This window comes from Fragaria vesca, linkage group LG6 (genome assembly GCF_000184155.1).
Source record: "Fragaria vesca subsp. vesca linkage group LG6, FraVesHawaii_1.0, whole genome shotgun sequence".
Lineage (NCBI taxonomy): Eukaryota > Viridiplantae > Streptophyta > Magnoliopsida > Rosales > Rosaceae > Fragaria > Fragaria vesca.
In genome coordinates, this window is record NC_020496.1 from 15,153,513 (window position 1) to 15,175,785 (window position 22,273).

Consider the following 22,273-nt stretch of genomic DNA (forward strand, 5'->3'; position numbering starts at 1 on the left):
GAGAGAGAGAGAGAAGACCAAAGCTTTTATTCTCACCATGCATGTCGGTTGGATCAGATCATTTTTAGCAGAGAGATTCTTGGGTCGACTTCTTCATCTAGTTGGGTTGGGATGACAGATGGGAAAACTGAGGAGGTTTCGTTAACCGGTGTCAGAATGGACTGATTACTTCTGGCTCCGAACAGGTTATTTGTGTACGGGCTTGTGCAAGGATCGATGTTGTTAGATGGGAGATAATGCGCTTGGCAATCGTTCGCAGAGGTAGAACTTTGGTTGGAACCGACGGACATGGAGATGTCGTCGCTCCTGTGTTCTCAACGGTTGACATTGAGAAGTTGAGATTTGTGAAAAAGTAGGGGAAACATGGTTTTTGTGTGGGTTTAACGTATTCGAGCATGGTCTTACGTTCGAAGCCCGCAGACGATTGCCAACTGTTGAGGTTAAAAATCCAGTTAAGGGTTAAAAAGGAATTCGCACAGAGAGTTCGTGTGAATTGGGATTTGTCCGCAAAAGAGATTATCCGCTAAACCTGCGAAACGAATAGAGTGGTTAAGGGAATGTCCGGATTGCTCCGGACTCGCTCTCTGACGCTCAAGTTAGACATCTTAGCGGATAGTTTGTAACTCAAAGTGAGAGAATGAGTTCGTTACCTTAGTTTGCGAGGCTAGGTGCCTACTTATAGAGGTTGAGCGAGGCAGGTTGTCTTTGTGGCTGTTGATAGCCTGGCATGGAAGGAAGCTTCCGGAAGCGTATCAGATCGAGCCGCACACGCACGTCCAAGTGTCGAGTTGGGATGTGCTCCGGGGTAAGCTTATGTAATGAGAACGCATGCGCAAGGCTGATTAGAGCGCTTGGCACTGGTTTCCACAACATGATAGTTTATTAGTTAGGATAAGCTGATGAGCGAGGCAGTTGGCAGTGATCAGATGGTGAAGAACATTAGCTAGTTATACGGTGGCTGGCGGTCGAGAACTCAGGTTGAGTGTAGCACTTCCGGAGACGTAAACGCATTGCGTGGTTAAGATCTTGAACTTTTGAAAGGTAGCCATGTCGATCTGCAGGTGAGTGTTTGTTGTGGTTGTTGTCGGGTTTGGGTTGTTGAGAGAGAAGCGAGATCTAATAACTCATGGCAAACGGAGAAGAACAGAGAGATGACGGCCATTTGGATAGGTTAAAGGAATTCAACAGCCTTAAATTTACAGTTAGAGAATGGACACATGTCATCATTTTATTGGCTAGAACCAACTATGGTCAAGTATCTAATTGTAATGAGGATAATAAAAGAAAGAAAAAAAACAAAAAACAAAATTCCAACTCTATATGAAACTTACTTGGCCATCATTGATTGAATCAAAGAAACAATGAGGAAAATAAAAGAAGAGACTATTGTCAAATTTGATAGGAAAGCCGTTCATAATACGAATCCCATATGATAATGTAGGGCTGGGCACTTAGTACCGGAATCCCGATCCCGTACCGGTCCTGTCCCGAAAGTTAGCGGGACGGGACGGGATAGGTTTGAAAATAGCAATCCCGTCCCGTCTCGTCTCGTTTCAACATTACCATAACGGGACGGGACGGGACAGGACTATCCTGAAAAATCCCGTCCCGTCCCGTAATATTAGAATACTTGATTTTTTAGGTTGCATAGTGTTACAATGCACTCAACCACACTTAATTTGGTCTAAAATAATACTTAATTTTAATTTCATTCATGTTCTTTTTTTTTTGCTTGTGTGATTTTAGATATTTTTAGTTGTTGTTTGAGGGTTAATTTTTAATGTGGAATGTTTAGTACTTTTAAAGTGGGATGTAATTTAGCACCTATGCACCTATGTTCTTGTTGATTTTAGTACTTTTAATTTCATCAATGTTCTTTTTTTTGTTTGTGTGTTTTTAGATATTTTTTTTCCATTAATTTCATTAATGTTGTTTTAAGGTTAATTTGTCGGAATCCTGATCCCGTCCCGGTCCCGATCGAGATCGGGACGTACGGGATAGATTTTTAAAAACGCCTTCTCGTCCCATCCCGGCCTGTTTTTTATTTTCGGGACGGGATGGGATTCACCAAATCCCGACCCGTCCCGTCCCGTCCCGTGCCCAGCCCTATGATAATGTGCAGCACTCCTATATATTTTGACCATGATCGATTAGGAAAAGGAGTGGAAGCTTCTGAAAAGCGAACTTCCAGAAATAACCTCCAACAAGTTTAATCCCGGAGGACAATTTGGTCCATTTACAAGACGAACACGGAGGCGGCAGTTACATACATAATACGATTTTGATATGGTATTGCGAATCCGCGTCCCAGTAGGTTCCTTTTTTCTTTGAATCAATTCACAAGTCTCAAGTCTTTGTATATATCAACTTCAACCTCTTCTCTACCAAACACACCAACATCAAGAAATTAAAAGAATTTCGTAATAGAGAAGAAGTTGTAGAGGTAAACCAATTCAAGGAATATTGTATCAGAGAAGAAAAGGAAACCCCGAGTGATCAGAAGAATATGGGAGGTTGCAGACCGTTGGGTTTCTTGCTGGGATTGCCTTTTGGTTTGATCGCCTTGGTATTATCTGTTGTGGGTTGCGTCATCTGGGTTTTGGGGTGAGTTGCTCCATCTTCTTCTTGTTTATGTTTTTACATCTCATTGCATTGCCTTTCTTTCTTTAACATCAAATAGGGTATCTTCTTGAATATTACAACCTGTTTCTTTGCCCTAGCACAAAATATTGGGTGCGTTTTTAGATATCAAGAAAACCAGATAGACTAGAGCGTTGGTTGATTTCTTTGTGTATTATTAACTTTGTGTATGTGCATTTTGCAGGAGTGTGGTGAGTATTGTGTGCCCATGTTGCTGCTGCGTGGCTGGACTAGCGAACTTGGCCATGTTTCTTATCAAGCTTCCTGTCAAAACAATGAAATGGTTCACTGACCAGATCCCTTGTTGAAGCAGAAACATGTGAGAAATCTTTGGGAGGAGGTTCATTGTAGATTTCTAACAGAATTATTTGTTTTAGATTCTTTGGAAAATTCTTGATTTGTAATTACATTGTTCGACTACAGTTCCCCAGTATTAATTGAAAGATTAGAACTTCTTTTTGTGTCGTCGTCTCTGTTCTTTTCCTTGATCGATCGGTTTATATGGTTCTGTGGATATACATGACTCGATGATATTGGATCTTGACCGAGATGATATTTTTTTAATATTTTTTTTTCAATTGTTCCATTGATTTTAGGATCATCGATGGAATTCATCCAAGGAATAATTATTGTGGTTTGTGGCTGGCATGAATCCAATTCCATTGACCTACGAATCATCATGGGAACCAAACCTCACGTTAAGGACGTTTTGTGGAGGCAATGCTATGTAGCAATATCAAGACATCAACTCACAGTGATCATTGTTGTCTAGCTATACATAGTACACGTACATACATAACCAGGTCTTCTAACTTCATGTAATTTTGGAGTAACTATTCACATGCAGAGATTGTCACCTTTATGCATACAATACATATTTTTAGTGAAGAAGAAGAACATTCCTTAGCTAGGTGGCCTAATTATGATATTTTGATGCAGCAGAACTATAACGTTGGAATCCACCAATGGCGACTTGAATCCACAAGTCTAGTCCTCTGAAATCCACGAGAGGAATTCTGGAATCCACCAGAAAATTAAGATAAACTCAAGGTTTTTATTAATATCAAAGCTAACGACTACAACTGATAAAGGCTCCTTAAATAGGAGCAAATAAACCGTAGGGCAACTAACATCAAAGCTCAAAAGCCCATGAATTAAAAGAAAACTAAATCCAAAACAAACTATTAAAAATAATTGCTTAAAACAAGTAAATCTGCATTTTAAAAGCCTAAACGGACTCAGATGGCCTAAAAAGCCCATACGGCGTGGCAAAGCAACGAGTTTGGTCCATTGAGCCGTTCCGCTTTCAAAAAGGTATCATAATAGTAAATCGGACACCGAACGCCAAATCTAGAGCAAACCGGGTTTGGACTTATTTCGATCGATCTGCTCTTCAATCTCTATCGCCATCTATTCTATATCATATTTGAATAACATTAGGATTACAAGTAATTCCTAAAGGAATGCACTTTAAGGTTTCAAACAATTAGAAGCCAAGGATTTCTGGCAAGTGACGCCTCCGAGCTTCGACAGTGTTTCATTCGTTGAATCCGGAGTCTGCTTGTGGTGTGGTGTTGTGGCCACTACAAGAAAATTATTACATTGGCCACAAAAAAACTCGTTCCCTAAAAACTCATTGTCGTTGCAAATAACTTTTGGGTACAGCAAAGCTTAATTGTGGATAGTGGCGTGCAAGTGTGCGACAGTATTAATAGGGTTTGGGGTTTAGTGACTAAAAAATACAGTTGCAAATAGCAATGGCGACATTACCGACAGTGAGCTTTGTTGTCGCGCAAAGTGTGAATTATTAATGAACGTAATTTTAATCTTTTTTTTTACATAGCAAAAGATGGAGGTTGTACAAATAAGAGAATTACTTATTCTTTACATTGATTTTTATTCATTTAACATAAGAAATAATAATTATTGAGGAGGCCAATAAGTTGTGACCTCGATTCTAGGTGTCATGCGGATTCACAAAATCACATCACCGGCAAAGGTCACGTATGATGGGCACTTTTTTCCATTTTAAGATACAAATTGGCTCAGTCCCCTTGACTGTATTTTAGCTTTTAGGTGTGCAGCAGCGCCTTTGTTTTCTAAGTTAGATAATTTGGCATCAGTAATGGTACTGTGGTACAAGTGGGCTAGGCGGGTTTTCGACAAAGTTCTGGAACGTTCCACACGATTCTCAAAGCATCAAAAACTAGTACACACAATCTTTCCTAAAGCAGTCACCAAATCGATAATAAACTGCCCCACAGAGGCCTCCATAAGTCCACAGTATTCTTTGGCCCCTAAAAATCATCATCAATAAAAACCAGAAAACCAAGAAGGGTCTAAAGCTCAGAGGTTTAAGAAGCAGCAACAATGGGGGTGGACTACTACAAGATACTGGAGGTCGATAAGAACGCAAAGGATGAGGATTTGGAAAAGGCTTATCGGAAGCTCGCCATGAAATGGCATCCTGACAAGAACCCCAATAACAAGAAACAAGCCGAAGCCAAATTCAAAGAAGTTTCTGAAGCCTACGAGGTATCTCTGAACTTCAATCCCTGCTTACCTCTTTCTTTCTGTATTACTTGTTTTCGAATTTCATGTTCATATGCAGCATATGATATGCTGGTCATATTGTGGTGACTTTATCTAGGCGTCAGTGATTTTATATCCTTATTGTCACTTCAGATTACAGAGGGTTGACAAATTAAGTTGGTATGTGCTTTGTTATTAGTCACTAGTGAAAGTATTACGCATTGGAATGACTATCGGTGGTACATCCAAGCTCTGATGATCGGCCTTGTCAAATCCAAAAACCAAAACTTTTCGGTGTTGTGAACTTTGTGATTGAGCCACTAGTTAGCAGAACCAATTTTCTGTATTTGATAATATCACCGGCACATCTGTAATTGAATAGATTGTTACCGGTTCTATGCATTCTGAAGTTTTGTAATTCTATATATACATCTGATTTCGTTTCAACGTTTATGTGTTATCAATGAGTTATGTGTCAGAATTTGAATTTTCGGTTTTTGTATGCATTGTTGGTGATACCAAACGAAATTTAGTCGGTGCTAAAGCACTACCCTTGGTAGTTGGTAGTGCTAGAGGTTCATGATTTCATTCATTTTATACTGGCATTCTTGTAGGTTCTGAGTGATCCCCAGAAAAGAGCCGTGTACGATCAGTATGGTGAAGAGGGGCTAAAGGGTCAAGTGCCACCACCTGACTCTGGAGGAGCTTCCTACTTCTCAACTGGAAATGGGCCAACAGGGTTTCATTTTAATCCTAGAAATGCAGATGATATATTTGCCGAGTTTTTTGGCATGGGAGGGTCAGGGTTTACGAGTAGCTTGTTTGGTGATGATGCATTTGCTTTTAGAGAAGGTGTAGGTGGTTCAATGAAACGCGGTGGTCCTCGCAAAGCTTCCCCAGTTGAGAATAGGTTGCCTTGCAGGCTTGAAGAGCTTTATAAAGGAACTAGCAAGAAGATGAAGATATCCCGAGATATTGCTGACACCAGTGGGTGAGTAACTATCCATTGATAGTCTGTATATTTCATGTCCTGTTAGGATCTGTTGGCTTTCTGACTTGTGTGCATTTGGGTTGCTAGTACTTGCTATTTTGGAGTTACTTAGTTCCTCGGGTTTTTCTTCTTCTGTTACTTTTTAAATAAGGATTTTTGGTTTTAAGAGTCTGATTTGTCGTCTCCATTGAAGATAACAGTTGAATGTGTCTGTGAAACGTGAACTTTACACTCTTTGCTAGTAAGATGCTCCTTTAAGCAGCTGAACAGTAATTGCTTGTCATACTATAGGTTATCAACAATGATCAAGTAAAAGATTTATATATTGCCCTTTTACAGTATGTCCATTTGACAACCGTTTGGACTATCAATGGAGTTTCTGTCAACTTAAGCACAAGTGACTCAATGTTTTCTGCAATTTAAAAGAACTGCTTTGGCATTCTTGAAGTTTTGATTATCTACAGAGAAATGCATGATAAATCTTATCTTCCATTGTCATTTGCATACTTGGCTTTTTAATTCATACTGAATTGTTGTTTTTATTATTGTTATTATCTAGTTGTTCAATTCACACGCATTGAAGTATCTAACAATAGGATTGTGTGTGTGTGCGCGTGCTAAACAAGAATGGGATTATGTTCTATCTGTCTATTGTTACAATATGGTTTGCACACTCAGTCTCGTTAAATGACAGAGAAAATAGAATAGTTACTATTGCGTGATAATTTTCTTTGTTTGGACAATTTGTTACTTTCTGACTGGATTTGAATAATAAGCTTTATGAATTGAGAGGTATACCTCGGTAAGCAAGAATGTTGTAGATTTAGTTGTCAGCTACAGAAGCAATATTGGACCAGCAGGGTACTAGCGCTTGGTTTCAGTTGAGTTTCTGTTACAGGCTTATGTCATTTGAAGCGGTCCAGTACTCTTTAGATTAAGTAGCCGTGTTGCTTCTTGACAACGCAACTGTTATTCATGGACTGGGTTCCCCATTTGAATAAAAAATTTAGAGCATCTTACTTGTAATGTCGACCTACAATCAGTACAGTGAGTTAGCAATTTAGTTTGTCATTGAAAGTTTATGTTAATTTAGGTTAAATAATTTCTTGAACGCTGACTAATCATCGTCATCGTCATTATGTTCATATGCTCTTTCGATTGAAGTAACTTGCCAGAAGTGGGGTAAATTATATGTGACGATTATTGTGGATGCAGGAAGAGCATGAAGGTGGAGGAAATTCTGACCATTGACATAAAGCCTGGCTGGAAGAAGGGTACTAAAGTTACCTTCCCAGAGAAAGGAAACGAACAGCCAAATGTTATTCCTGCAGATCTTGTTTTCATTATTGACGAGAAGCCACACAGCGTGTTCACTCGTGATGGAAATGACTTGATAGTGACACAAAATGTATCTTTGGTCGAGGCTCTTACTGGCTACACTGTCAATCTCACCACCTTGGACGGTCGGAGATTGACCATCCCCGTCGATAATGTAATTCATCCAAGCTATGAGGAGGTTGTTCAAGGGGAAGGAATGCCAATCCAGAAAGAACCCACAAAAAGAGGTAACCTAAGAATCAAATTCCACATTCACTTCCCAACAAGGGTGACAGCTGAGCAGAAGACTGGAATGAAGAAGTTGTTAGGATACTGAAGTTAATATTTGTGTTGAGAAGCTGGGATGAAGAAGCTGTCAGGATACTGGAATTAATACGAACTTGAACGAGGGGAGGTATCAGTTGAGAAGATCAGGTTTAAGCTGTCATGATTTTGATTGTAGTTCTAGTTCCGACTTTGTGCTTAGGTTTCGTAGTGAACTCGCCTCGAGTTGTTACTCACCTGAAGAAGATTAGTTGCCGACTGTTACTTAGTTAATCCCTGTGTGTGGTTATGGTTGGCCGGAGTAGTGTTTTTCTTGTCCATAATCAAAACAGCATTGACCGGCGTCAACCATCTCTAATGATTATTCACTCCTACGGTTCTAACATGCACAATGTTCTGTTCTTGGCTAATTTCACAGTCCAAGGAGATCTTCAAAATCTAAACTCCAGAGAGAAAAGGAAAATATAGGGGCTGCTGAAAAAAGCTATAGAGACTAATCCAAATTGATAATAACAGATTGACGCTGATTTGGTTAATCTTTCCTACAGAAAAATTTGCGACTGAGGTTTGTTTGAACTTCAAAATACGTACTATTGCATTAGTAGAGTGCCTTTGTCAAATCACTTGGTTCCTTTCAAGTTGATCAACGAGGGCAACCTGCCCTATCAATCCATGATTGTACAGTACTGCAGTTAAGCCCTTAACTAGAAATTAATTTAAGAGTTCATTAGTTAGTCACTATAGTCTGACGACGAGGATCTGTTTCTGTTCCGAAGTATCCTGTTCTGATGTCCATCATCAGCTATGCATTCCTCTTCATCCCACTCATCATTGATATATCTGGCACCATCGTAATCCGGATCCCCCTTTGTATCTTGTGCAGCTTCACCTTCATCGTAATCCTCATTGACATCGTCTTGGTAACCCTCCACGTTATAATCACCTCCCTCCAATAAGTCATCAGATTTGCCATTGAAGCCACGGCCATAGTCATCCACATTCACATGATCAAATTCATCTCTGGATGCATCGCCATTTTCCTCTTCATACTCTGTTCTTCCCGAACCACTTGCATTTTCTGCCGCAGTTTCACCTTCATTCCAGTTCTCCTCACCCAAGTTCTCTGCTGGTTTATAAAAGACGCACTCTTTTGGGCTATTTCTCTCCCCACCAATCTGAATTATCCTGTTTAGCGTTGGCTGATTGCCTCTAATGCTCCGATTTCCACGCTTACGCCCTCCTTGTGCACGTGGTTTGCCTTTCCATTTCAGTACATGCACCTGTCCTAATCTATCTTTGGATGTAACTCTACTCTTCTTCCTAGGATCGCCCCTCAAACTAATTGCCTTTTTTGGCACTCTCCCACTACGAGTCTGACCACAACCTAGTCCATGGCAAGGGCTGGCAAGTCCACTCCTCAAATACTCCTGCTGGCCTTCTTTGAATTCTTCAGATTGATGTGGAGCTCCTGACTTCTCCTTATTCTGGGAACTTTTCATGACAGCAGATCTTGTTGGAAGCTTCTGTGATACAAAGTAAAGGATCAGTAGAGCATCCAACTGAGAAGTAGTAATAGAAGTTGGATTCAATTACAGAAACATGTCTACTTGGTGAGGTAACAAATTCTTGATAGATCTTTGTCTACTTCGGGAAACACATTTACAACTTTCTCAAAACCATGTCATATGGTTACTAGTACACATGGAATGAACTCTCTTAAGGACCAAGACATGTTGGGAAGCATTTTAATATCAACCTTGTGCTTAATTGTTTATCTTTTTCTTTCCAGTCTCTGCGGTTATAACAAATGCAAAGTCCAACTGATATCTCTTATTACTTGGGCCCAATAGATATTTTTTTCTAGCAGTCGATTAAGACCATAATTAAATCTTCATCCCTCATTCCACTTATGCACCTTGAAAGTACTTAATACAGTGGTGTTGTGCAATATTCCCATAATTGACCAGATTCAATTACCAGCAGATATATTGTAATGCAGGAGAGTAATATTTTACCAAGAGACATGATCAGGATCACTGACCGGCAAATAAGTACATGCACATCAAATATATTCACAGTTGCATTCGTTATTTTCATTTCAAGTGCACACATGCAGGATTCTGTTCTAAAATAAATTATATGATATAATACGAAATCACTTACAATAAAATGCCCAGATTCCTTCTCTCTATGACTCTCCAGCTTCTGCTGTAGCATGTTAGAGATGGCCGCATCAAACTCCATGAGCCTAAGAGCCACAGCTGCGGTTGTGAGTGGTATCCATGGAAGCACAGAAACTCTATGAGGAGAAGAAAAATTGCTAGTGACACATCCTTTTTCATTCGAGCAATATAGAAGCTCACTGGTAGTCTCAAAATTTGAAGATAAATATTCTGTCTTTATGGCACTCTCCAGTGATGCCAGAACCTGAAGATTATAAAAAGAAAAGACAACTTCTGGCTCAGCCTAGTACATGCTGTGCAAAAACAATCTGAAATACAACCAGAAATCTGTTTTGGCCCACAAAACCAAATGAAAAATGAATAAATCAGTTCTTTGACAGTTGTTGTGATCTTTATGTTCTCAAATGCCATGCGACACTTACACTGGAGTGATTATAATAACAGTCCCAATACCAATACAGGACACTTCCATCACCTAAATGAATGCATATGTAAACTGGACTACATCCAATCAACTCTGAAACAACAACGTCCAAAGTGTGGGGTACTAAAGTACCAAAATTGTTACCCTCTGACTCTGATTAGAAGAATCATCTTTAACAAGCTTGCAGAGGCAAGGTTATAGAGATCGGAATGAAGCAAGTAACAAACTCTACAAAGTATATATATATATATATATATATATATAATGTATCAGGGCCCTTCCAACGAGGGATCCCTTTTTTTGACATATACGAGGGATGGGGGATTACACCAACTTTTTTATTATATTTTTTGAATCTCTACCGTTCAGTTTGTTGGTCCTTATATATAGATCAATTCTGCAAATTTTCAGCCAATTTGTTGACGTTAAGATGTCGAACAAGATTAAATCAATGAACGAACCAAATCTGCCAGACCTGAACCGTTCATGCTTATAATTAAAAATCGTAGTTTTGAATGCCTTAACGATCACCAAAATTTCTGAAAATTTGCAAAAGTGATCTACTCATATATAACTACATATTGAACGGTGGAGATGTGATTTTGTGATCAAAAAGTTGGTGTAATCCCCCATCCCTCATATATGTCAAAAAAAGGGATCCCTCGTTGGAAGGGCACTGTATAATGTATATGTATATGTATATGTATATGTATATGTACTAAAGCGAGAAACATTCTCAATTCTGTAGAAACTGTTGTGTTTGAGCAATAGTGGATGTAAATCTCCAATATGCAACAGTCATTGACCTCTTAAGGGTGCCTCTATAAACCTCTCAACATGTGCCGAAAAAAGAAAGGAAAAAAAAAAACAAGATGTTTCATAAAAGGGAGCAAAGCAAATACGTAACCTGGAGAAGTTCTTCAGCTGATGACGAGGAGTGTAACTTTCTACCCCAAGAATTACGGTTCATGTCGGTCCAAAGAGGTTGAAGAGCTTCTAATGGAACATAAACCTATCAAATGGTGTCAAAAATTATTATAGATATAGAAGTAGTGTGAACTGCAAATTATGAAGCAAGAATGTCCATAGCAGTTACCTCAGTCAAAGCAAATAGCACCTTCAGCAACCTCATCCTAAGCGGAGAAGAGGCCGAGCAATTAGAATTCAACTTCTCTTTACACAATGCCACATGTTGTGAAAAAACTACTTCGCCCTTGCCAAAAGTTCTATGACAAGAATGACAGTGATTTTCTTCAAAATAAAAAATTCCACGACAAGAATTACAGATGTCCAGCAGCTGCGGACACCTTTTTTTCCCATTTTTGTCAGCACTTAATATTGAAGAACCAATACATTCTTTCCAAATCCACTTCTCCAGATCATGATATCTGTTTAAAGCACCAGTTTTCTCAGTTTCGTCCTTTCCTAGCTCAATTGAGAAAGTCATTGAGCTCTCTAACATATCAAAGTCAGCAACAGAAACAGAGCTGGTAGGGCTATCCGTACCACCACTGCAATCATACCCAGAAGGCATTTCTACAGCTTCAATTTTAGAAGTGTCTTTGACATGCCTCCTTCGGTTAGAATGCAACATGTTTCTCCTAACAGTTTCTTTGAAGAATATTTCAGTCATCTGCAACATTGCCTGCAAATGGGATTCCCTATACCCACGCACATCCAGAGATGCCAAAAGACCATCAAAGCCCTGCATCCAGAGTCCAGACTGTACAAAATGAAAACCCACATATGATAAAATAAAAATTAAAATAAAAAAAGAACAGATGAATAAATAAATAAATACATCAAACAGCAGATAAAATAAATTAGTGGAAATAACAATCCAATAAGTCACTGTTTCACAGTAATAGCCTTTCATCAACAAAACCCAGACAACATTATAAATTGCAATAGCACTGCAGTTTGTAGGAGATATGCAACAGGAGCACATATCTGAAATAGTTCATAATTCTTTATTTAGAATTCACCATATATTCTGGGACAAACAAACATTGGGAAGCAAGACTCATAAAGTAAGCTGGAGTAGGGGAAACCAATAGTAGATGCACAACATATACTTAACAGAAGACAATATGAACACCTAGAGAAAACTACCTCCTCAGAATCAATAAGCCTCCATCGACCATCATGCAGCTCAACAAAGATCCTGCCACAACCAGGATCATTTCGAGAGGCAGATGTAATAAACTGCCAGTATCTATTATGCCTACGATCCTGGCCGAGAGGCAGTGATCGATAAACATACATCTCCTCTGCTTTGTGACCAATATAATACTTTAAATGTTTGTGTGACTTATCAGCAATAAGACTGGGTTGCTGAAATGGGTAATTGTCTGGACCAACAGAGTTCTCCTGCATTTGTAGGTTTCCCACGGAGGGAAAACTGTTGATATAATTTTGCTCATTTTGTGGATCAACAATATGGTCTTGTGGGATAGAAAGCTTCACTGTCCTCTCAATGTTTTTCTCATCAACAGTAGATGGACTTTGCCTCTCATCTGAAGAATGAATTGTCGGGATCTGCTCGGTCTTGTTCCCACTGAAAGGGGTATATTGCATTTTGATGAAATGTTCATCTTTGAAACGCCGTTTATCAACTTGCACCACTGCCCACATTTGCTTCTTTAAAGCATTCGCTGCCTCTAAACGTTCCTGAAAAGAGCTAACATTTCAAATACAAAAACTAAACCTGCTTTGGCAAATTATTCAATTTCATGCACGTGGAAGGTTAATATACCTCAAGAACAATTCGAATTGAGTTTCCTTCTATAGCCACACCAATTAAAGCAGAAAGTGCATTGAGGCGCTCCTCAACACTAAGATCAGAGTACTCTCCTTCTGTAAGTCCTTGAACCCATGGCTCACCAGGGTTGCTATCATCAATCTCTGTATCTTCTTGATCATGATTAGCTACATTGGTGCAGATCCCTGTGGCGTCAGCAGAATTATTCAAGGAACCAGTGTCTTCAACCTTGATGAACGCTTCAGAATTGATTGAAGGAACTCCTTCAGTGACATTCCTAACGTCTCCTGGAGCTTTATTAACCTCGTAACGTCCTTTTCTGCTTTCCAAAGACATTTTCTCACCCACTTTTTTGGCTACTTCAGATCTGTGAGCTACTATCTCTGAACTTATTTCAGTACCTAAATCATCAACCTCAGGATCCTCTACTGCATCACTTTCAGATTCTTCGTCTCTTTCAGCTTCATCAGCTCCTTCTACATCAAAAATCTTACTTCTGAAATTTTGGATTCTTTCCCTGGCTGCAGAAAGTACTGCCTTGGAATCCGTTGTGTCCTTTCTGTAGGCAGCACGTACACAGTAAGTAGAAGGAGCAGTCCTCTCAAACAGTTTCGAGTCCCTAGAAAGAGCAGCAGCTATCGAGGCTTCTGGTGTCTTGCTTGTTGTTAGATCCCGAAGTCCTGATTTCTTGAATATATAAGGAAAGACAGTTAGATGCTAGTCAAGGAAAAATGCAATAGTCATCACATCTAGAATTACCTGAATCCTGTCTGCAACTTCTAATATGGTAAGGCCCTTGCTCCCCTCAAGAGAAAGAACATGAAATGCTGCAAACTTAACAGTCCCGGGAGTCAAGCGATGCCTTGATTTGCGAGGATTAGAAAAACCCCTTTCTTGCATAATAGCGAAGGCATTCTTTACAGCTACTCCACTGCGTAAATTGGATATTATATCCTTGACATCACTAACCTGCAATTGCATTTACATATATATTACCAAATCGAATACGAAATAACAGTCTTAGAGACAAATATATCATGAGGTAGAGAACTCCTGGAGATCGAGGATTATATTATATTTAGATTCCTTACGACAGCAGTCCGAAAAAAGTATGTCATCATGAAAAAGGGTAAACATACTCTGTTTTTCTTTTTTTACAATGTACTCGTCTATATTAGTAGCCAAGCACCTTATACCAATGAAGACTAGAGTCACTGGAAAACATCAGTAGCCGCTCACTTTCTATTAAGTATTTAGATCTAAAACAATTTTAGACTAATAATGGACTATTGCATTAGCATGACAGAAGTAATAGAATGTACAAAAACTCAGAAGACAAACAATGGAACCAAAACGTAATATAATACACACAACCCCACAGCTCCAATCCCTCCTCCAGTATCCTTCCTACCAACAATCTTTTGCCTTCCTGCTGCTAGGATTACATACTTCAGTCAAATTTTCCCCAAAAAACCTCAGCCACAATTTTAATGCACAGGGCACTGAGGGCAGTAAAGCAAATAATCTGCCATCTCACTGCCCCATATCATGCACGACTGGGGAGCCAGAGAAAGCTGGTTCTTCAGTTTTGAATAAAGTAACAAGCATTACCCTACCATGAGTAACCATCTTACATATATCATATGACAGTAGGGTACCTTGGCTTTCAACTATCTAACAAATAAATGAGGTGTCCAATACCAAAACAGATTTGTTACCTAACTCTTCAATTATGACACAAAAAGAGATAGAAACAACCCAAGGATTCCAACTTCTAAGAGAATAGAAGTAAACCTTCACTAGCAAACACAGGAAACAAGTAAGCTACTAGGCTCTCAATTTCTTATCTCTATTAATCTCTTTACCAATATTTAAATTCTGCCTGGTTTAAGATAAACCGAGGCTATAAAGTGGCCAGCCTGGTTTACCATATATGAACAGAAACAATTTAATGGAAGAGCATGAACAAAATTAATGAATCAGAATAATCACAAAAAACAAATAAAATCCTTACATAAATATATTTTCAGTGTCGGATTTATTTCACAATCTCAACAGAAAGCATAAAAAACAACTATGTAGTTAAAGATTGAGCATGAAGCATAATAACAACAGCAGGTTCTACACTTCATTATTATTTTTTGTTTCACTTCAGTAAATAAGTCACCTCATTGTCCTCGTGACGATATGCTAGTTCAACACCCCTCTTCTTCAGTTGCGGTCCAAATCCTGCTGATACAGCAAATTGCCGCAATATTTCAGGCCATGTCAGCGGATTTAAGTTGCACTTCCAGCTTTTGATGTCAAATCCCCAAGCATATGCCTAAAACAACATTCCAAGAAAAGATGTAAATGCAAAAGAAAGAACCCAGCACAAACTAAATTTAGATGCAGAGAATAACCGAGATTTTCTTACCCCTTCTACAATCTGAGGGTGTCCGCCTCCGGGATTTGCAGCACAGTTCTGATTAGCTCCCACCCCCATGGAAGGTGCTCTTGCAACATCTTCAATGTCTTTAATGATGGATCTTAGAAGTGAAATATGTATCTCGCCCAGCAACCTAGAATCCTGAACAGAAGAGAGCTACTTTTTAGTGAACTACACATACATGATAGAAAAATAAAAAACAATGGGTGAGATCCACAGACTCTCGCCAAACCCATTACAGAAGCTAAAGACCTCTTGCCAAAATAAATAAATAAATAAAAAAATACAACTTACATAGTCATGAAAAGCTTGAACGAGTTCATCGAGAGTAAACGGCCAGAGCCCAAGAACATCCACAAAACTAATTAAAAATCTCCATGCCTAAACAATAAGCTCGAGTCAATAGATTGCAAGGTAAGAGTATTTGTAATCATAGATAAAGACATCATTCTATTTCAAACTAATTAATATAATCTATAGATCGAAATAGTTTGAATAAAACAAACTAACAAGTTACACACTTCCTTCTAACATTGTATTAGGGCCTCTGTGGATTGGTAAAGAAACAATCAAGAACAAGCACAAATAATGTTGTCATACTCACAAATAATGTTGTTTAAAATATGACAATCGTTGAAGTCATTAGCTATCAAATCATTATGTTGTACATGGGGGTTGAATTTTATCTTTCCAATCCTACCCTTAGATATTATCATAGTGTTCTCAATATTTTAAGCCAATCTGTTATGGAATATCATTCAATGAAAATTCTAGAGAAAAAATGTAAAAGATAAATACATGTCATAATCCAACACTGATGGAATAATAAGAGATACTGAGTTTAACTTGATATCAAATATAGACAGTCGAGAGAAACTAAAATCAGTATATCTAAATCAGAATTTCAAAAGACCTTAGGTTGACTTGAATTGTGCATGTTGAAAATAATCAAAGCAATAAATGCAAAGTAGGATACATGAAAGGATGTGCTCAACAAACTTAGAATAAATGTAAAACTAGATTAAAACTCCACCAACTAATTGACCTACATATGTCTGGGTGTGTGTTGTGTCAATAAATGCAAAGTAGGATACATGAAAGGAAGTGCTCGACAAACTTAGAATAAATGTAAAACTAGATTAAAAATCCACCAACTAATTGACCTACATATGTCTGGGTGTGTGGTGTGTCCACGTACATCTAGAGCACATGACACATTTCTTCCAAAAAGGAAGTGCAGAGAGAGAGAGAGAGAGAGAGAGACAGAGACAGAGAGAGACAGAGAGACAGAGAGAAGGAGAGAGAGGTTACATAAATCTAGTTAAGAATCTCGTGGAGCATACAAGTCACGAAAACAAAAGATAGGACATAAGAACACTCACCATAAGAAGATTTCCAATGTTTTCATCTGAATCCATCCAAGGTTGAATACCAAAAGGTTTTTTCAATTGCACAGATTTGGGTGGGAATGTACTCAGCATATCTAGCAATGAAAAAAAATACATGTTAGAGAAACATACAGAAAAGCCTCCGTACAGACCAGGCATACAGCACAAGATTACCCAATTGCACAGATTTGGGTGGGAATGTACTCAGCACAAGATGGCATTATACCCGGGGGTGGGGGGTGGATGGCATTACCCCGGGGGATTCAGGTATGGCAAATTATATAAATAAAAATCACAGCAAATAGCGCATATTATTTGTCAGAATAAGAAACCTAACTAGCTCAGACCATATCATATGACTAGCTATGTTTTTATTCACACATGAGTGCTACAATACAGCAACTTAAATGTTTTCATATTATTTTCTCTCATGTACTTATATGTCGCTAGGTATATGGGCTTATTAACCAAATAAAATTCTTTTTTTTTTGGTTATATAGGACCATAGGGGACCTAAGAGGCCCAAACAAATAAAATTCTTTTTTTTTTTAATAAACCAAATAAAATTCTAGCAGAAAAAGAGTGTAAAGGGAGGCCTAAAAAAAAAGGATGGTTTGGATGAAAACAAAGTTATTATTGGACACTGTTTGTTTATGAAAAAAAAAAAAAATTCTAATGTCAATAAGACATGACTGTTGCTACCACATAAAAAGGAAATAATTAACCGAATTCTGTAAGAAAATAATAACTTAAACATCAATGGCGCTTACCTCTAAATGATTCAAGATTTTGCAAGGTTTCATAATCAAGAGACAACATTGAAGGAAGTCCCTTGCTCAATGCAGCTAACTCCATGAGTTCCAGGCATTCATCCTCAATGAGTTCTGTTGATTCTTTAGCATTTTTACGAGCACTAGCTCTCTCGTTAGCAGCTTTAAGCCTTGCTGCCTCTTTCTCTCTTCGTAATTCTTCTTTTTGTCTCATTTTCTCAGCCTGGAAACATCAAATTCACCTTTAAGAAAGTTTTATGTTATGGGATAGCAGCTAAGAAGTACGTTGACTTACTCTTATTGACTCCTTCTGTAAGAATCTCTCCTTTCGTTCCAGTTCACGCCTTTGCTCCCTTAGGTATCTCTCCTCCTCTCTCTGCTTTTCACGCAATATTCTTTCTTCTTCCTTCCTCCTCTCCCGATCAATCCTCTCCATTTCTTTCCTTATCTGCTCCTCTCTCTTGACATATCAAAAGAAAAATATATGAAATAAAGTAAAATTAAAATAAATATAAGCATCTTTAAAGTCTGCAAAACATGTATGATTGGTGAGGACTAAACCTTTCGTCTCAGGATATCTTGTTTTTCAAGCTCTTTACGTATTCTTTTCTCATGGGCTTCAACTTCCCGCATTATTCTTGCTTCTTCACTCTGTAATAGTAATAATGTGGTTGATATGATGATTAAAATTAAGAAGTAATGAATACTATGTAGTGCTTTAGAGACCTTGTGCTTCCTTTCCAACTGTAGAACATCATCCTCGTCATGAGCCACCCTTCTGGCATAAGGTATAAGAGGATTGTTTAGTTGATTAATCAGGTGAGTACTAAAATGAGAATCCATGGTAACATTTGTGAAGTTTTTTCCAAGAACATTGCCATATTCTTCTGCAGCAGATGGCAAGAGGTGACCCGCCCTGCCTTGCTGTGACAAAAGATTTAGTCCGACCATCGGGCTTTGAAATCCATATACAGTGGGTACTTGTTCATTACCATGAATGAACGAGGACACAGTTGATAATGGAATCCTTGGATGGCGAGATTCAGTAGGTGAACCATAGTGGTGAGACGGGGCAGCCCTTTCATAAGCATCTGTCCTAACAGTTGGCTTTTCTGGAAGAAACTGGTATTCATGGACAGTCCTTGAAGCTCCCTGACAATGAACCAAGGGCACATATTAGCTGGTTAACATTTTACTTCTTCAGCAACAGATGTGAGTAAATCAAGAATTTCATCAGAAGAAAATAACAGGGGATCAACAAGAGACCAGTGTAAAAAGTAAAAGAAAATGATTTCTATAAGAGTGAAGAGATACAGGAACTGAAATGATGGTAACAAAACTCTGTCATTTACACAGGTCAAGAGAAGAAACCAATGACATAGTTAGAGATAAAGAGAGCAGCACATTCAAGATAGGGTTGGGCAACAAATATGAGTAAACTGAGAAATTCCATTAGAAGAAAAAAATCAACAAGAGACCAACGTAAAAAGTAAAAGAATGATTTCTATAAGACGGAAGCGATACAGGAACCGAAAGGATGGTAACAAAAAATCTGTTATCTACACAGACTAACAAAAGGACCCAATGACATAGTTGGAGAGAAAGAGAGTAGCACATTCAAGATAGGTGTTAGAAAGCATGTCTAGTAATTGCTTGATATACTATTAATTACTGGTGTCAACAACTATAGTTTTGGTGACTTTATATTTACCTTTTTGTCCTTGTACTACAAAATACTACTCCTAAGAGATAGACACGCAAAAGTTTAATCGTTTACAATATGAAACATTAGACGGCATTTTTTTTTCAGATAGAACCACAAAATAGAACAAATTAAGCAAAGAACCCACGACTTTGAAGGGAAAAACACAAAAATTCTGTGCATATGAGAAAACATGCCAAAGGGTTTTTTTTTTTAGGCGTATCATGTACATTTGTAACTAGCATCTCCTGCTAACTACAACATATCTGAGGCATGAGCATCAGCAACACAAATAAACACAAGGAAACCAGCTTTGATTGTACATGAAATGAGAATGATATTATCAAATCCATCAGCTTCAAAGAATCAATATGAGGACAACCAACTATGACTGAGAAGACAGAGGAATTTTAGTATGAATTACATCAGCTACAGCCTTCATAACACGATGTAAAATAACAAACCTTGATTGGTTTAGCATTAGACTGCTCGTGTATATTTGCATCACATGGCCATCCTGATTGCTTTTGCTGCCTAACAGTTGCCACTCCTATATGATTTTTAAAAAGAAATTCAGGGGACAGGTCATTACAAAGTACACTGTAACTCCCAAAAAGGATGCAATCAACCACCCATGTCAAGAAAGATGAGGAGTAAAAGAATGTAAGAAAGAATGAATAAAAATACGAACATGTCAAATGAACATAAAGTCCCAATATTATTGGTTTCCTGTTTCTTCGTATTCACAGAGGAAGCATCATTGATTCTAATTCAAACAAGATGATCTTATTATAGGCAATATACAACCATCGAAGCCCACTAATATTGATTTCCTTAGAGCATGTATCCACCCTATTTGCTTTTTTTTTCTTCAATGACTGCACAGAGGGAGCATACTGGATTCTAATGCAACCAACGTCAACTTATTCTAGACAAATGTACGACAACCAAAATCAATACCAGTTACATAAGCGATGACGTCTTAATGTGACATAAGGGAAACACAAGAAAAAAGCAACGGGATCTCTCTATCCTTGGAATAACTTATCCGCAATAGTAAACTTCAAGTGCATACAAAAACACCCAAACAAAACAGTTCCTCTTCAATCCAAATGCCAACAGCTAGATGCGGCAGATCAGTAAGAATACGGTTGATCTAATGGATGCACATCATGTAATCCATAAAATAATAAGAGGAAGAAGAATTGTTGCTAGTGATGGTATACAGATTCCTAATGCAGAAAATGGTAGGTGCAGGAAAGGACATCCAACAGTGAAAACGATGCTGCGGTGACAAAGACCAGTTCCAAGACCAATGTACTTTCAACAAGTCAGGGACACCAAATGAAATGAAATGAAATGTAACGAAAGGTATAGAATTCATAGTGGTAGTGTTTAGGAATCCCTTGTGGATAGAGATTAGAAGTTAGAAAAAGTCTGCCCTCACACCCTTAAACCAGCCTTCGTCATCCCACAAAAGTTGTCTGGGAATCTCTCACAATCACTCCATCCCTCACATGAGCAGAGAATCTCAGAGACTATTTTTCACTATTCGCCAAACAACAACCAAAAGAACCTAAAAGTGAATTTCCAAATTGTGTTTATTACATTATTAAAGGACAAACACTTTATCATATACTGCTTAATCAATCAGATGAACTTGTTTAACACAGTTTGAACTTGTCTGCGGCATAACATTTCCTCCATCAACCAGGAGTGGTCTCTAAGCTCTGGCACTAATCCTATTGTACTTGCACGACAGTAAATCTTGCTCATAACATCAATAAACATCATCTCCAATAAGAAAGAAGTATTTACACTCCCGAATAATGGAGACATGCAAACAGAATAGGAAGCCACCAAGCAACTCATAACGAAATCAGCACTACTCCTATGTTATTAATCAAACTACAGGACTATACTCCTAGACAGGCTTGTCGCACTACAAGGACTAAGAAATAAAACCGAAAAAGGAAATGTACCTATAGACGAACCAAATGCATCGGGCGGCAACGAGTCAAACTCCAACCCAAGTATCGGCCCATCCTCCCTCAACGGCTCGCCCAGCTGCGCCTCCACAAATGCAACAGCTCGCGCCTCTATGATCGACTGCTGTAGTCCTTCCTCAGAAACAACTCCAGTCGCTTCGGCCAGAGAGTCATTCCTCTGCCGCTTTCCGGTCGCCGGCGTCGGCTTGCGGTCCTTCAACCTCCGGTGGCAAAACCACATCTGTAACTGCCGATCGGAGAGATCCAATTTCGCCGACAGCTCAGCTCTCACCGACTCCGACGGGTATTGCTCAACTAAAATCAACACACATCCACATTACACACTAAACATCCACTGAATTAAACAAAAAAATTCTTCAAAAATAAAATTAAACTACCAGCATAAGCTTTCTCAAGAGCTTCCAGTTGCGAACGAGTCTTCATTTTCCGCTTGGTCCTGATCTCCTGAGCCTGAGCCTGAGCTCTGGTCTTCTCCCCCTCAGAGCCCGTTTCCATGGCTCACCTCACCAAAACAGAAACCCTAGAAATCAATGAAAGCAATCGAGAATCGAAGAAGGAGTGGGTGTGACTGATTCAGATGTGCGGGGTGAAATTTTGGGGAACAACACCAAAACCAACCACCATAAATAATAATAATAAGAACAATAGTTAATAATAGTTTGATGGAGAAAATAAAATAGAAGAGAGGCAAAAGTAATGGATTTAAAGAAGAGGAGGAAGAAGAAGAAGGAAAAGTAGTACTGGCAGCAGCAACAGTGCTCATTTTTTTTTGTTCTTTTTTGTTTGTGTGAAATTTTAAGGGGAAGGGGGAGAGTAATAATGGGTTTCGTCGTCTGCGTCAAA

General features: G+C 38.6%; 3 protein-coding genes across 3 annotated transcripts; 2 read left to right on the forward strand and 1 right to left on the reverse strand.

Annotated features, from left to right (window-relative positions):
- Positions 1-2,396: 2,396 nt before the first annotated feature.
- Positions 2,397-3,100, forward strand: LOC101297459. Its single transcript, XM_004303109.1, has 2 exons — positions 2,397-2,604; positions 2,825-3,100. The coding sequence occupies exons 1-2, from the start codon at positions 2,507-2,509 to the stop codon at positions 2,946-2,948; spliced, it is 222 nt and encodes a 73-aa protein (XP_004303157.1). The 5' UTR covers positions 2,397-2,506; the 3' UTR covers positions 2,949-3,100.
- Positions 3,101-4,872: 1,772 nt separating this feature from the next.
- Positions 4,873-7,880, forward strand: LOC101312363 (dnaJ homolog subfamily B member 4-like). The gene is made up of 3 exons (XM_004303080.1): positions 4,873-5,175; positions 5,787-6,163; positions 7,379-7,880. Exons 1-3 carry the CDS (start codon positions 5,011-5,013, stop codon positions 7,815-7,817), a joined length of 981 nt encoding a protein of 326 aa, XP_004303128.1. The 5' UTR covers positions 4,873-5,010; the 3' UTR covers positions 7,818-7,880.
- A 455-nt stretch (positions 7,881-8,335) lies between these two features.
- LOC101301986 lies at positions 8,336-22,088 on the reverse strand. Its single transcript, XM_004303044.1, has 18 exons — positions 21,808-22,088; positions 21,404-21,724; positions 19,886-19,971; positions 18,446-18,871; positions 18,281-18,370; positions 18,015-18,179; positions 17,720-17,942; positions 16,944-17,044; positions 15,856-15,942; positions 15,550-15,702; positions 15,301-15,456; positions 13,893-14,102; positions 13,128-13,820; positions 12,485-13,042; positions 11,469-12,077; positions 11,280-11,384; positions 9,929-10,192; positions 8,336-9,288 (listed from the first exon to the last, which is right to left on the reverse strand). Exons 1-18 carry the CDS (start codon positions 21,923-21,925, stop codon positions 8,497-8,499), a joined length of 5,157 nt encoding a protein of 1,718 aa, XP_004303092.1. The 5' UTR covers positions 21,926-22,088; the 3' UTR covers positions 8,336-8,496.
- Between the last annotated feature and the right edge of the window lie 185 nt (positions 22,089-22,273).

Excerpts from the sequence above, each read along its gene's own strand:
- LOC101297459 (XM_004303109.1), top strand. The coding sequence starts at position 2,507 with ATGGGAGGTTGCAGACCGTTGGGTTTCTTGCTGGGATTGCCTTTTGGT. Across the intron at positions 2,605-2,824 it reads TGCGTCATCTGGGTTTTGGG|GAGTGTGGTGAGTATTGTGT; the intron begins GTGAGTTGCTCC and ends TGCATTTTGCAG.
- LOC101312363 (XM_004303080.1), top strand. The coding sequence starts at position 5,011 with ATGGGGGTGGACTACTACAAGATACTGGAGGTCGATAAGAACGCAAAG. Across the intron at positions 5,176-5,786 it reads AAGTTTCTGAAGCCTACGAG|GTTCTGAGTGATCCCCAGAA; the intron begins GTATCTCTGAAC and ends GCATTCTTGTAG. Across the intron at positions 6,164-7,378 it reads GATATTGCTGACACCAGTGG|GAAGAGCATGAAGGTGGAGG; the intron begins GTGAGTAACTAT and ends TTGTGGATGCAG.
- LOC101301986 (XM_004303044.1), bottom strand. The coding sequence starts at position 21,925 with ATGGAAACGGGCTCTGAGGGGGAGAAGACCAGAGCTCAGGCTCAGGCT. Across the intron at positions 19,972-21,403 it reads TGCATTTGGTTCGTCTATAG|GAGTGGCAACTGTTAGGCAG; the intron begins GTACATTTCCTT and ends AAAATCATATAG. Across the intron at positions 15,457-15,549 it reads ACCCTCAGATTGTAGAAGGG|GCATATGCTTGGGGATTTGA; the intron begins GTAAGAAAATCT and ends ATGTTGTTTTAG.